The 15,042-nt window shown below is 44.8% G+C and overlaps 1 protein-coding gene and 1 long non-coding RNA gene across 5 annotated transcripts in view; one reads left to right on the plus strand and one right to left on the minus strand.

Annotated features, from left to right (window-relative positions):
• The window catches only part of LOC146775854 (uncharacterized), a 1,053,880-nt gene that overhangs the window by 480,390 nt on the left and 558,448 nt on the right, over nucleotides 1–15,042 (plus strand). The gene's annotated exons all lie outside the window — the stretch shown is intronic.
• Nucleotides 1–15,042, minus strand: part of TOMM40L (translocase of outer mitochondrial membrane 40 like) — a 465,074-nt gene that overhangs the window by 37,948 nt on the left and 412,084 nt on the right. For 2 of the 3 annotated variants that reach the window (XM_085637333.1, XM_085637334.1), the window contains 2 exons: nucleotides 12,636–12,712; nucleotides 12,403–12,505 (listed from right to left, as the gene is read on the minus strand). In XM_085637333.1, coding sequence (XP_085493459.1) covers nucleotides 12,403–12,505; nucleotides 12,636–12,712 — 180 coding nt within the window. The remainder of the gene's footprint in view (nucleotides 1–12,402; nucleotides 12,506–12,635; nucleotides 12,713–15,042) is intronic. The other variant, XM_085637335.1, reaches the window with a different exon arrangement.

Here is a 15,042-nt window from a genome sequence, read left to right on the forward strand (position 1 = left end):
GTATATATATATATATAAAAATATTTAAAAATATATTTAAAAATATTTAAAAATATTATTGAGAGAGGTGGCTGTAAGACATCACTGTCCTGCACAAGTGTAAAAAGTGTACAAAATGTAAAAAGTGTACAAAATGCAGAAAGTGTACAAAATGTGTATAACGTTTAAAGAAATGTGTACAAATGACAGATCTCCAGTTCAGTCGGAATAGTAGTACAGTATAAATCACCACATATTTCTATAAGAAATTGTGTAAATCTTCTGTTGTGTTAAGGCCGTGTGGTGTTCTACTATCCAATTCCAGAATAATGCGCGATTCTAGTTGTCTAAGTTTCTTTTCTTTGTTGCCACCCCTTCTTAGGGGGGGAATCGCATTAATTACATAGTAAGAGAGGCAATTAAGATCGTTGTTGTGTTCTCGTTTGAAATGCCGGGCTACATGGTATGATGGATCATTATTAACTATAGCCCGGATATGCTGCAATATTCTGACGTGCACCTGCAGCTTAGTACTTCCCACGTAACGTAAGCCACAGGTGCACGACAGAACATATACAGCATACTCAGTGCGGCAGCTATAATTTCCTTGAATGGTGTGTTTCTCTTCTGAGAATGGAGTGGTGTAATGAGTAGTATTTACACCAAACTTACACGCACGACACGAAGAACACTTGAAAAAACCTTTCCTTGGTTTGAGCCACGTACCAGTGATACCAATCTCTGGGCAGCTCTTTACTAATTGGCTCCTCATAGATTTAGCTCTTCTGAAAGTGATAGTAGGAGTGTCGGGGAGACGTGGTCCAAGAACCCCATCCGTGAGTACAATAGGCCAATTTTTCTTGATAATAGATTTGATTTTCCTCTCCTGTCTACTGTATGTTGTAATTAGCCTAGGGCACGAGTCAACCTCATTTTCCTCAGTAGTTATGACTGTTTTGTGAAACAAGGTATCTCTAGGTCTGTCTTGGGACTTGACTAGGGCACGGTTCAGAATTTTATCGCTGTACCCTCTTTGTCTAAGTCTATGTAACACATCATTAGTACATTTGTCAAATTGTTCAACCGTACTGCAGATACGTTTAATTCGCAGTATTTCGCCAAATGGAATGCCCTCTATTAAGTGCTTGGGGTGGCTGCTGTTAGCATGTAAGGTGCTGTTCCCTGATGTGGGCTTTCTAAATAAAGTTGTTTCAATTTTGTCATTTTCAATCAACACTCTGACATCTAAAAACTCAATAGTGGATGTACTGATATGCGAGGTAAAGTGCAAATTCATACAGTTGTGATTAATAGTTGAAATAAAATCAATTGCACTTTCCTCATCACCTCTCCAAATCAGAAAAACATCATCTATAAAGCGTAGCCAATGCACTACATGGTTGTTGACAATTTCTCGATGTTGTTTTTTTTAGGACCTGTTCATCCCACCAGCCAACGTGTAAACAAGCGTAGCTGGGGGAGAAACAGGATCCCATAGCCACGCCTCTTTGTTGTTTAAAAACATCATTCCCAAACAAAAAAAAGTTATTGTTGAGACACCAGTTAATTAGATTCATTAGCATTCTGTTGTGAAGAAAAAATTCCCCACCCCTGGAGTCAAGAAAATATTTAACAGCATTGAGCCCATCGGTGTGATTGATGCTAGTGTATAGCGATTCAATGTCTAAGGCTATTAATAGAAAATTTGTCTCCCACGAAATGTCCTTGATCTTATTAAGGAAATCCCCAGTGTCTTTTATATAGCTGGGAAGTTTTCTCACAAAATCTTGTAGGAAGAAGTCTATGTACTGGGAAATGTGTTCACTGACACTGTTAATGGCCGAGATAATTGGTCTTCCTGGTACTGGTTGGGTAGATTTATGCACTTTTGGAATCAGGTATAATGTAGGTAATACCAGGAAGTCAATGTCCAAAAATTTATATTCAGATGCTGAAATCAGACCCTCCCTTTTGTATTGTAGCAGTTGTTTGCGTAGTGATTCTTTGGCATGGTTGTACTCTTTAAGATTGGATTTCACCTAGCATTCCTGATTGTTAAGTTGTCTCCTTGCTTCAGTGATATACTCCCTTTTGGGCCAGAGTACAATGTTGCCACCTTTATCAGATGCATTAATAATGATTTCATTGTTGTTACCCAATTTGGTCATAAGTCGGTCATAGTGATTGTTCATGAAAGATGCTTTCTTTGATTTCTTCTTAGACTGAGTATATAGTTTTTTGATATCGTCTATTACACGATCGTGAAATATGTCCACAGAATCTTTGGGCATCATAGGAATGAAGGTGCTTTTCAGTTTGAACGGACTGATACCAGCCCCTATATGAGTGATTCCTGCATTGTGTAGTTTAGTCTGGGTACTGATACCATCTTCTGGTGCAGGTGGTGTTGTGAATTCCTCATTGCTTAATTCTTGCATGGTAAGCAGAGTTGCCATGTCAACCGCTTGTAATCCAGTATGGCTTCCGGGAGAAATGTCGTGCGTTGTGCGGCACTTGTCCAAACCAGTTTTCACCGTAAAGAATGTTTTTAATTTAAGTTTACGGATGAAACAAAAAATATCAATCCTGGTATTAGCATAATTAAAAGAACTCTCTGGGCAGAAGCTAAGTCCTAAAGATAGAAGCTGTTTCTCAGCTGTAGAGAGTTCAACATTGGACAAATTGATTATGGTTTGTTCTGTCATCGCCTCTTTCTCTGCCATTGTTGTTTTTTCTTTTGTGTTGTTTTTCCGGCACTTACGTCTTGCTTTTCTTCTGGCATTTCTTTTCTTTCGTTTAGTTGATTGTTCCGATTCCTCGGTCTCAACGTGTGGCGCCTGTCGATGACTAAAAAATTAATCTCTTCTCCCAGACTTAAAACACCTCCTTCCGAACCAGAATCACTAGTAAGGGATTCGCCATCTGTCCCTGAGGCTTCACAATCTTTATTGATATCCATATGGGCGGATTGAGGAATCTTGCCAACACGTCTATCCTCAAAGCGTAGTTTTTTTGCGTGTTCAAACTTTCTCGCAAACGTGTAGATTTGTCCCTGTTGGTAATCCATTAAATCACGGGCAAATTCAAACACTTTGCGTTTTTTAATTTTATCCTCGTGTTTCAATAGTCTTGCAGCAATTTCTGATCTGGTTTTTGTGATGTACTCCTTTAATTCAGATTTGGCCAAATCCTCATTAATTTGCTCTATATCTTTGAGTAATTTTTGTCTGTCTATGGCTGCATATTTGATCAGAATTTTTACAAGATTCATGGAGGCGATCAGATTGCTCTCACCCCATTCCTTGAGCATCTCCGGGTTGGGCTCCTCAAAACTAGGTGCCAATAGAATTCTGAGTCCACGCGGGACTCTGCCTGCTTCCTCATATTTGGTCAGGGATTTGTGCTCCCACCATTTGGTAGTCTCACACCTCACTTTTTTCTCCATGGTTTTCAATAAACCTTTAACATCTTTGTCAGCGTCCACAGCATTGTCGTTCAAGTTACGTGTGCCTGCGGTAACAATTGGCAGATTTCCAAACAATGCATCAGCTGCTGCTTCTCGTTCTCTGTCTGTATCGGCAGACATGCTTTCCAGTGAAGGTAATTATACAGCGTGGTTGGCGTCCGCCGTCCACGTACCAACTGCCGTTGATGAATCACCTCCCAACCTGCGCACCAATGCCGAGTAACTCACCCACAGGAACCGCGTACTGGCATCATTAATCCAGTTTGTCAAGGGCGGCCGCGTTAAATATCAAGCTCCCAGTGCCCCCTGTTCGTTGGGCATTGACAAACTGGATTAATGATGCACCCATGGACGGAGGACCATCTGAGGACTTTAATTGACGCAGCAGCACATAACGGAGTGCTCCCATACAGGGTTTGAATGGAGGCACACTACAAGGACCATAATTCAACACCCATCCAGAGGCGTGGTATCTGTTTAAAAGAAGGGTGTGTCTCCAATAGCACAATGAGTCAAGCCTTTGAGAAAGAAGAATGCCTCTTCGAAACGCGTCAAGCAATTTCGACCGAGGAATCGGAGTTATGCTGTGAAAGCGTTCTGTTCATGGGACTGCATCTTTACCAATAAATTGTTAAACGTCAATGATTCGAGTGCGTTCCTGCCCTAGGGGCACTGGGAGTTTAATATATATATATATACATATATATACGTACACACACACACATATATATATACTTAAATCAGAAGACATTTGAAAGATATTAATAGCTGATCATAAAACAATAGTACATGAAAAAACAGAGATGAAGAAGATTATACCTTATGCCAACAGACGTCGCTGAGCAGCTTGCCCAACCGCTACATCTGCCTTCTGCCATACATCCAGGCAGTAATGCTTCGTGAAGGTGTGGATGTTCGTCCATGTCGCAACCCTGCAGATGTCAGCCAAGGACACCCTGGCAAATAGGGCAGAGGAATCTGCCACCTTGCATGTGGAGTGACCTTGGTAGCAAGAGGGCGGCCAGCCCTCTCATGACAGAAGAGGATAGTCGATGAGACCCAGCGAGAAATAGATGCCTGCGTGAAAGACTGACCCTTCCTGGGCACAGAGAAAGTGATGAGCAACTGAGTAGATTTTCTGAAAGACTGACAAGCACATGCATCAATGTAGGCTTTTCCGATTCCTTAATTGCGATTATTAAGGAATCGCAATTAAGTAATTGCAAAAGCATGTAGGAATCACTATAAAATTAGCGATTCCCAAACATTCCTTAATTGCGACTTGCAAATTGTGACCACAAAGACAACTGACCAGAGCATCGTCTGTATCTGGATATTGGTGCCATGTGCACCCTGATGGACGTATGCGCCAGGACGGCTTTGGCGAGAGACAAGTGATAGGGCAAAACGCAATCAGGAGTCGAAAAGAGAGGATCACAAGAGTGTCTGATAGACCATGAGCAAAGTCTTTTCCATTTGGCCGAATAGCATTTGATCGTAGAAGGAGCTCGGGCTTTCTGCAGTATTGCTTCACATTTTTCAGAAATTGCTAGATCTCCAAATTCTGTGTGATGTGGAGCCAAGCCAACAAGTGAAGCATGTGAATTTGTGGATGAATCACTTGGCCCTGGTTAATGGAGAGGAGATTCTACTTTGGTTGGAACAGGATTGGAGAGGACCCTGATAGGTGATACAACTCTGTGAACCGGTACTGCCACGCCCACGCTGGTGCAATTAGAATGATGCGGCAAGGCTCCTGTTTGATCTTCTGCAGAAACCTTTGGAACAAATGGATACAGAGGGAATGCATAAGAAAATGTTCCCTCTCAAGAGAAATGGAAGGTGCTCTCTAGAGAGTCTGGCTGAGGAATTCTGCTGGCGTAGAGACTGCATTTTCTGTTGAGAGATGTAGCGAACAGATCTAGGGTTGGAAACTCCCAACGCCGAAAAACTCTTTGCAGCTGATCCTCGTTTAGCTCCCACTCATAACACTGTTTGGTGTCTCTGCTGAGGGAATCGGCCCACTCGTTGAGGACTCCTGGTACATGTTGAACTTGTATTGATATCTTGTGGGCTATCCGCAATTCCTAGATCTGCTGAGCCAGGACTGAGAGGGCATGAGATCTTGTCCCACCTTGCTTCAGCAGATAGAACATGGTGGTGGTGTTATCCGTGCGAACAAGGATTGACTGCTTCTTGATCCTTGGCAAGAAGGCCTAGAGGCCCAGAAAAACTGCTTTTGATTCTACAGATTTATGACACTGTGCTTCCTGGGTTACCACTTTCTATGAATCTGTAAGTCTTGTAGGTGTGCTCCCCACCCGTCCATGGAAGCGTCCAATGTCATCACTAATTTCGGCTTCGTAGTAAGGATAGACCTTGAGAAAGGTTGTCTCTGACTACCCACCAGGACATCGCTGAGGTCATATCTGGTGTGATTGAAATGATGTCTTCGACTGAGCCCAGAGATTGACTCCATTGAGCATGGAGCTGCTCCTGAAGGGGTCTCATCCGTAGGCGACAATGTGGGATGGGCGGGATGCAGGAAGACATCATCTCAGCATTGATTTGGATGTCACTACTGAAACACACTTTGTTTGCGGATAGGGATTGCACTGTTTTTTGGAGGCGTGAAATCCTTTCTTCTGTGGGGAAAGCTTTTGGAAGTGTGGTATCCAGTGTTGCTCCTAGGAATATATTAGTAACCTGGAAGGCATGAGAGAGGACTTTTCCTTGTTGAGCTTGAGACCCAGAGAGGGAAACTGCTGAACGCAGACGTCTGTAGATATTCTGGTTGTTTGAAAAGATGGAGCCCTGACCAACCAGTCGTCCAGGTAAGGGAATACCTGGTGACCGAATCGCCAAGGAAAGGCTGCCACTGGCACCAAGCACTTTCAGAAGACTCTTGGAGCCGACTTTAACCCAAAGGGTAGCACATTGATCTGGTAATGGCACCCTGCCACCTCAAACCTGAGAAAATGTTGATGCTTTGGATGTATGGGAATATTGAAATATACGTCCAGAAGATCGAGGGAGGACATATAGTCTCCCGCATCCATGAGAAGCAAAATCTCCTGGAGCGACAACATCCTGAAGGGTTGACCTTTCATGAACTTGTTCAGCAACCTGAGGTCCATTTTTTGCCTCCATTTTCCTGTCTTTTTCTTTATTAAAAAGAAATGAGTATAACCCTAGATTGTGTTGACTGCGTGGCCTGCTTGGAGAGAAGCAATCTGATTTCCCTCTTGAGACCTGGCAAATGACGATGTGAAGTTCTTCGCAGACGTAAATCTGGAGGCTGCTGAACAAATTCCAGGGTGTGACCATGCTGGAATACGTCTAACAACCATTTTTCGGAAGATATGAGCTTCCATTGATTGAAGAATTTGGAGCAAGCAGGCCGAACTGAAGTGGGACTAGGGTAGCAGGGGCCTGTGAATCCTCATTGCTTCTTGTTGGTGTCATGAGCTCTTCCTTCTGACGCTGGGCGATGACGCGCCGATGCTCTAGGGTAGGCCGGTGTGGAGGTTTGACGAAAGGGCTGTGTAAAGTACTGCGATCAAAATGCCTGCTGGTAATAGGGTTGAAAACGCTGCTGGAGTTGAGGCCGAGAGAAATATTGACCTCTACCTTTTCCCCAAAAAGAAGAAAACCTCTTTTGCTGCAGATTTGTCAGCAATTTAGCTGTGTCTGTGTCCGACTTTATCGACTGCAGCGAGTCATCCACGTGTTTGCAGAACAAGAACTCCCTGTCAAACGGCATATCCAACACCTTGGCCTGAACCCCAGGATGAAATTTTTAGCCTTTAACTACCCCTGTCGCTTTAACACCACCGCTTGTCTGAAAGCGATGTCTAGAGCCGCATTAATAACTTTGGAAGAGGTTCTCTCCCCCGCTGATAGAACATCCTTTGCCTCCTTATTCTTAACCTTGGAAGATACTCCAACAGGAAAGAAATGTCCGACCACATCTGTCTGTCATATCTCCTGAGGATAGCCATGGCGTTGGAGGCTCTGATGGCGGTGGCTGACAAAGTAGAGAACGTTTTGCTGATATTATCCAGATAGCAGCCTTCATTGTCTAGTGGAACTGCACACAGAGAAGTAGGATTTTTAAATCTTCCTTGAGCAGCCTGCATAATAACTGAATCAGGTCGAGGATGACCACTAAGGCAAGCAGGAGAGTCTTCCAATGCCCTGTACTTTTTATCCGGTTTTGGAAACACTGCAGGAATAGCGGCTGGCCTTTTCATTAATTCTAGGCCCTCCTGCCATAAGTAGTCCATGATGGGAATGGCCTTAGTGGAGCATTGTGTAGAAGGTTTAAAATCATACAAGAAACACTCTGTCTGCTTAGCAGGCACAGGTAGATTGAAGTGCCTTGAATTGCGTTCCAAGAGATCGAGGAAGCTGCCGACATCTGTAGGCAGAGCGTCAGCTATCGGCAGAGTAGGCGAGGGTGGAATCGGAGCTACATAATCATCCCGTTCATCATAGACATCCGGATCCAACTGCAGCTCTCCTTCTTCTAGCTGCTGATCATCACTGTCCTGTACCTGAACAGGGATTTCCAAAGCTGGCAGAACACTTTTGGTTCTTGGAAGTAGAGGCGGAGGTGCAGCAGCGGCACAGGAACAACAACAGGGACTGTAGGAGAGTAGGATCTGCTTCTTATAGTTACCCCCACTTTTTGCTGATGTTTTCACTGTTTTCGGCTGGAATCCTGCTATCCAGGACCCCAGCCTAGCTGCTTCCTCTCTAAATTGATTGCATGTACTTTAGGTACACCACAGATTGGATTCTGGGGTACCCTTATAAGTCCCTAGTATATGGTATACTATATACCCAGGGCATAGGTACCCCAGAGGCCTCTCAGGGGCTGCAGCATGCCACCCCTGGGAGACCATTCAAAATGACACAACAGGTCTGCTACAGCAGCCTGTGTAAAGTGGTGCATGCACCCCTTACTTAGATATAGGTTCACTATATCTATCCTTATCACTGCACATATAAACCTATCAGTCACCCCTATGGCAGGCCTTATCAATCCTGAAGGCAGGGTACTGGGTTTTATGTGAGAGGGTGCCCATGCATGAGCAGAGCCCCTCTGCAGCTTTCAGAACCTTTATTACGGGGTTGTTTGTGATGCAGCCAACCTTATACTCTTAAGTGCATTATAACCTTGCGGTAAATGCTAACTTTAAAACGGCTGCATGGAAACATGTCGTGTTTGGTGTCAAACACCTTGGAATCATACCTCCACACCAGTAACTGGTGTGGGAGGTATGATTCCACCCTACTAGGGGGAGAAATATGACAACACCGGTACACCCCGTACCAGCTTTACAAACCCTGGCATCACAAAATGGATGCTGCTAGCCACAGACACAAGTCTGCCCTCCTGCTGCTGGACGAAACTCCGGCAGGGGACGGCTGGACAATAGGTTTCCTGTCACAGGGAGATGTGACCACCTCCCAGACAGACTTTACTGTATTGGGGCTGGGTGGGTGCACTCCAAGAGTGCTTTGATGTCTGCACTGGGGGCACATTTGGTGTCCCTGTGCATAGTCCAGTTCACACCGGTTGCAGGAGCCATTTGCTCCTGCTCTGGCGCGAAACTGGACAAAGGACATGGGTGTAGCCACCCCTCTGTCCTGACCCTCCCAGAGGTGGGTCCCCAGAGTTTGTCCCACCCCTTCCTTGGGTATAAAGTAGGAACCCCTAGCTACAGGACTTTAGATTTACCTGTACGAAACTCTGCTACAGAAACCAAGACCTTAATCTATCTACATTACGTTGGATCACCGAAGAATCTCCCTTGGAGTAAAGGAGTTACTCCTCTGCAAGGCAGGCACCAAAGACGCATCTGACCGGTTTGCATCTACGCAGCTCCTGAAGGACTCCGAAGATTTTGCAACACAGGAGGTGGGTTCCTAAGCTCCCCGAGGCTGACCAGTGCTCTCAGCAAACCCGCAGCCCTCGTGGGGACCGTTCAACCCGTACCCCTGGACACCGTGCACATTTGCAGCAGCATATGCTTTTTGGCAATCCCTGAGGCCGTGCTTTGGGCTACTTGTAGTCCAGACCCCGAGCAGTGATTCCACTGAAGATTACCGGCCTACACTCCACGAGTGTTCCGTGGGCTGGTATTTAATGATTCCTCTAGAGTGCCCTTTGCGATCCCTGGTCTGTCGACCTGTGGGTCCCTGAGAAGGGTACATTAACTTTCAGTGGGCTTTCCTGGTTGCTCCAGACGTGCCCTGACTCTCCATCGCTTGGGGAGTCCCCAGGACCTTGCTGGTGCTTATCGAAGCATCTTTTCTCTAACCGGGTGGGTTGCCGTTGCCAAGGCTTGTTGGTCTCCAATCCGGACACTGACCCCCCAGCACTCGACATCCTTCGTGGGACAGCTCACCTGCGGACTTTGGTTGTCGTCGACATCTCCTGGTCCCCGTGGCTGCAGAGTCAAGCTTCACCTCATCTCACCTGAAACACCCGACATCAGTGGGCATTCGTCTACCGAGCCCCTGATCACCCTGAAGTGACCCAGACTCTGTCCCCTCTGCTTTCAGGTTCTTCTCAGTTCCGATCCAAGCTTGGATCACACCGGACACTTCTCATTTTCCCGGCAGCAGCACTTTGCAGCATCACAGCATTGAAAACGATGAAGATTCCCAACATCATTTGACACCTATGCACCCGGCTTCCCTGGGTTAGGTAACATGAGTACTCCGGTGCTCACATGGGTGCTGGCCTTAGAACCTTCTAAGTTTGAAGGGGTTTGCTCAAAGTTCTCTTCTAAGTGTCCTTAAGCTTTAAAATTCCAACCGTGATTTTCCCATAGGATTGTATGGCGCTCGCGGCTGTGTTCTCACACTGCACACGTCCCCTGGGTCACTACCTTGGGTGGTTCCTTGGGGTCCCAGCGATTCTACGTGCTCTAGGCACTGTGTCTAGTCAAGTCGTGGTTGTTATACCACCTTCTTAATATATGGTTTGGTCTCCCCCTGGGGCCCACTGTGTATTGTGCTATTTACTGTCGTTCTAGTGCTTTAATATTGTGTATCTTGTGCTCTAATCTCATAAAGAGGTTAGTAGAGAGTGTTTAGAAATAAATACATATATTTTATATATATCTTGTGTGGTTCTCCTTTCATTTGGTCATTCAGGAGGTTATAATGTGGTAAACCAAGCTGCTTTACATTCCTTCGAGACTTAGCCTGAAGGCTGCTCTCCATAGCTACCACTAGGATAGCTTTCAATAAAGGTTGTCTTTAACCTAATCATCAATAAGGGTCGTTTGGACTGGTGCAAGGTGCACAATATAACTAGTGGACAGCATATACCAGGCCAACTTCTCACAGGGACCTCCTGTAAGGGGGTGGTTGCAGAGCAGAGTTCGCCTCAGAAAATCGTTTGTAGTATTCATGGAGCATCATACGAAGGTAAGTGACCAATGAAATGGGAGGCTCTTGTGCATGATCCTCCTGTTCTTCATATGGATAATGCTCTTGAAATGCATCTGTGTGCTGTGACGCCCTGCATCATAGAAGGAATATTCATCCTCCAAATAAGAAGCTGGATCATCAAGCGCCTCATCCTCCTCTGAGTACTGGCATTTTACTCTGAGCTGCGAGGGCTGTATGCAAGGCCATACGGCCCATCATCCTCAGATTCCTAAAAATCAAAGAGGTGAGTAAGAGGCAATGGGGATATCTCTGAAAAGCCCTGTAGGAGAAATGGTGACGCCTTTGAAGGCACAACGTCTTTACCTCATCGACGGAGCCGTCGACGGCCTCGTCGATGGTGTTGTCCACAGAACCGTCAGAAGCGGTTGGAGAGTGAGACCCACTGACAGTGAGGTGACGAGCTGGACCGTCGGCGGCAAAGATCTCGTCGACGGAGACAGTCTGACGACAGTCGATGACGGCATCACTTCCGTCTCTGACGATGAAGCCGCTGTCGGCGTCTTGACTGTCGACGTAGGTGAAGTCGCTGACAAGACAGTCGAAGGAGCACCTGATTTTGTGGAAACAGAGGCTGCAGGTTGTGATTTCTTTGTCGACAAGCAGATTTTTACAGATGAAGAATCCCTGAAGGGAGTATGGTGCTGACGGTGGAGCAGAACCAGCTCTTTGATGAGAGGAAGAGGAATCAGGCTTATCTTTTTTAACCCTCTTTTCCTCAGGCCTCTCCTTACTTTGAGATCTAGATCTAGATTTTTTAGGATCTCTCAGTTAAGAGGAAGAACCTTCCTTCTCTTGGAGGAGGTATGGGGCCTCCCTTCACCTTCAGAGTTTGAGTCCTTTGCAGCCTTTTTTCTTTGCAGCAAGAAAAGCAGCCTCCAATAATGATCTCTAAGGGTTTTTGTGGAAAAAAGTATGACAGTACATGCATTCCTTGAGCTTGGGGTCAGGATAAAAACGATGAAGGCACTCCTTATGTGAGTCCTCAGAATACAGTCTGAACTTTTCACAAGTCTTGCAGGGCCTGAACAACCCTTTTATAGACTCAGACATAATGAAGAAAAAATTGGTAATCACACTTCTGGACTGTACCTCAGAAGAAGAGATGAAGCAAGAAATGAACTGTAAGCTGGAAGTTAAAAAGGGTAACAGTAGAAACACTGTGACTGAGCAGAGCTCAGGGAGACTCGCTAACACATGTACGGCAAGAAATCTGAGGTATGGTGGCCCCTCACGGGATGGAGACTCTATGGTCTACCCTCTGATTGGCTGGAGTTTGGATGTTTTATAACAATGGTAATAGGTTGCTAAAGACTAGTGATTTCCTATGGCAATTGAATGTTAATTTTTTTAATACTGCTACTTTACTGTTACTGTGGGACTCCCACTATGACGACGGAGAAGATACAAGCATGTGAATCTATGAAAGATATAATACTGGAAAACTGTATTTATTTCTTTATTCCATGCTGCATTTTTGTCAGACTTACCTCTAAAAACCATGTTGGCTCTCGGGATGTCCAACTGGTAACCAAATGCAAAGGACGTCTCCTGTATCCTGGTATTGGCTTCAAACTCCACACCGACCTGGATCTATTTTTGGCAAGTAATCTGTGGTCATTAACTTGAAGTGAAGTCTTTTTTATAACAGAATTTATATAATACAGTAGCAGGAAAGGATACAGAACAATAAGGAAAAGAAAGAGGTTTAGGAGGCTTGTACCTGGTCATTGGCTTTGTGGTAATAGCTGGCTTGAGCGCCACCATAACCAATGTTCAGTGTTGCCACCCAGTTCTGAGCTGGAAGATAAAACAAATGAATAGAGAATAGATATGGGTGGATCTGATAGTGCAAAGCTTCAAAGTCAGAAAAAAGAAGACAAATAAGAAGCAAAGAGACAGATGTCAACAAAAAGGCAAACAGCAGAGAGAAGTTGATCAAACCTAAAGCAAACAAGACTCTATTAGCTGGACAAGAAAACCAACAACACTGAATTCAACATGCAGGACAGAGAAAAGTAAGAACCAGAGAACGAGTGAATGAGGTGGGTAAAGTAGGCAAGAAAGTGTAAGGATTAAAGGACAAACAGAAGAAATACATAGACATGGCAAGAAAGAGGGAACAAATGAAAAACAGAAGATTTTGATTTGAAGAATAAGAAATACAGAGGAGAGATGTATGTCAGAATATAGTAGTCAGCAATGTTCTGTGACAATAAATCTTATGTTCTAAATTCCGTTGAAAAAATTACTGTCCCATTGGGTTTAGACTTTCTATCATCAATTTCACAGAGTAATATTTGTGTAAACTATATTTAGGACACAATTTATCAGCGGATAATAGTCTGACTACAATATTTCCAGAGGAAAGAATACTAGGAAGGTAGGAGAAGGGAGGACGGGTTAGGTAATGAAGGAAGGAATATAAAATGATGAGAGTGCAGAGAATACTTGAAATGATGGACAAGAACAGAAAAGAATCGTGTGTGAGAAAACATTGAGCAAATAAAAAGGAAAAGACAAAGCAAAGCAATATAGACAAGTTGGATAAGAGCAAAGAAGGGTGAAGCCATGGAAGACTGAAAGAGATGGACAAAGAGGTAAGAAAGTCATTTACAGCAAACACAAAGGAAATAACATTGGATAAAGAAAGCAAACACAGATTTAAGGTGAGTTAGTGAGCACTTAGAAAAATGCACTGGAACTCAAGAAAGTCTGGATTACATCTTAATGGACACAAGTGTCCTGGGCTCACTGTGCCACTGGAATCAAGCTATCCTGGCTGAAGAGGGGTGAAACCCCGAAACCGGTCCTAGGATGCTTGTTTCCGGTCCAGGGAGGACCTGGCTTGGCAGTTCGGGCTGGACTGTTCCCATGAGGCACAGGGTCAAGACTGATTTGCATATAGCCAGGTCTAAACTGGGGTGGCATGGTGAGCAAAAGAATGATGGATTTAACCCAGATCTCTTGACTGGGGGTGAATGTTTTGATTTGTTCTCCATTCCGTCCATCAATTGTGTGTCTTTTGCTTTCTAGCCCTAAGTGCGCCAGGTATGCTCAGACGTGAGTCCTGGGCTCACTGTGCCACTGGAATCAAGCTATCCTGGCTGTGTGTCTTAGTTAAAGAGCACACTCAATGAAGACTTCAATAGATTTAGACGAATATATGGTGGGACAGAAAATATGAGCATAAGACCAGAAAGGAACTGTAAGGATTATATCGAAAGGAAGCAATGAATAGAGAGAGATAGAAATAGTGAAATAGCCAAAAAAGTGTGAGAATAAGTGAGGGTGAGAGATGGTTAAGAAGCTGCTGATTAGCTTATGGACACTTCTATTTGGTAGATGGTAGGCATGAGGGGTGGGGCTACTGACTTTCTGGAGCAAAGGGAGGGGAACCTTTAGTTGGGGTCCGCCCTTTTATCTTTCCATGATTAACTCCTTCAGTTGGGTGAGGATAACTGGTGTAGAAACCTCAAACCTTTGTGTGGCTCTGTTGTGGATGCTCCAGACTGAAGACTACCCAGCTGTGATAATCCTCACAGCGTACACAGGCTTTGTCTGGAAAATAGCCTGGAGAGGATTCTTGAAATGAGAACCACCTCATACAGGTTCTGAATCTGCAGACAGTGGATACACGTCCATGGACTGATTTTGCTACACAAAAGTAGAACATCACTACCACACTTGTATTCATGTTCAAAATCATCAATGGCCAAGGAAGTGCCCCTCAGATTACTCTGAGGACTAGCTGGACAACCAGAGCTGGTGTCTGCATGACAGCTAGCATCCCACAGATGAGGGAAAATCATTTGTACCTCTGGCCAGAAGAGCTGTATATATGTACAGAAGCACCTAGAAGCCTGCCTTCTGGTAGAAGGAAGGAGCATACCAATCCTGCAGGAGGAGTGTCTGTCCAGAAGGAGGGAGGTGCCTGCATGGGCACTCAGCAAGGAAGGATTGAAGAGAGTGATCTATACCACGGTGTCTGTGGGCCTGCAATCTCTCTAAGAAGGTCCCTGCCAGGGACCGCAAAGATCGCGACTGTGATGGCTGGGGCCCAATCAGGGCAGTGATCACCTGTCAAAAGTAACTAGCCTGTGCATGGCTGCCTCTGCTCGAGAGTAACT

This window comes from Triturus cristatus, chromosome 12, assembly GCF_964204655.1.
Source record: "Triturus cristatus chromosome 12, aTriCri1.1, whole genome shotgun sequence".
Lineage (NCBI taxonomy): Eukaryota > Metazoa > Chordata > Amphibia > Caudata > Salamandridae > Triturus > Triturus cristatus.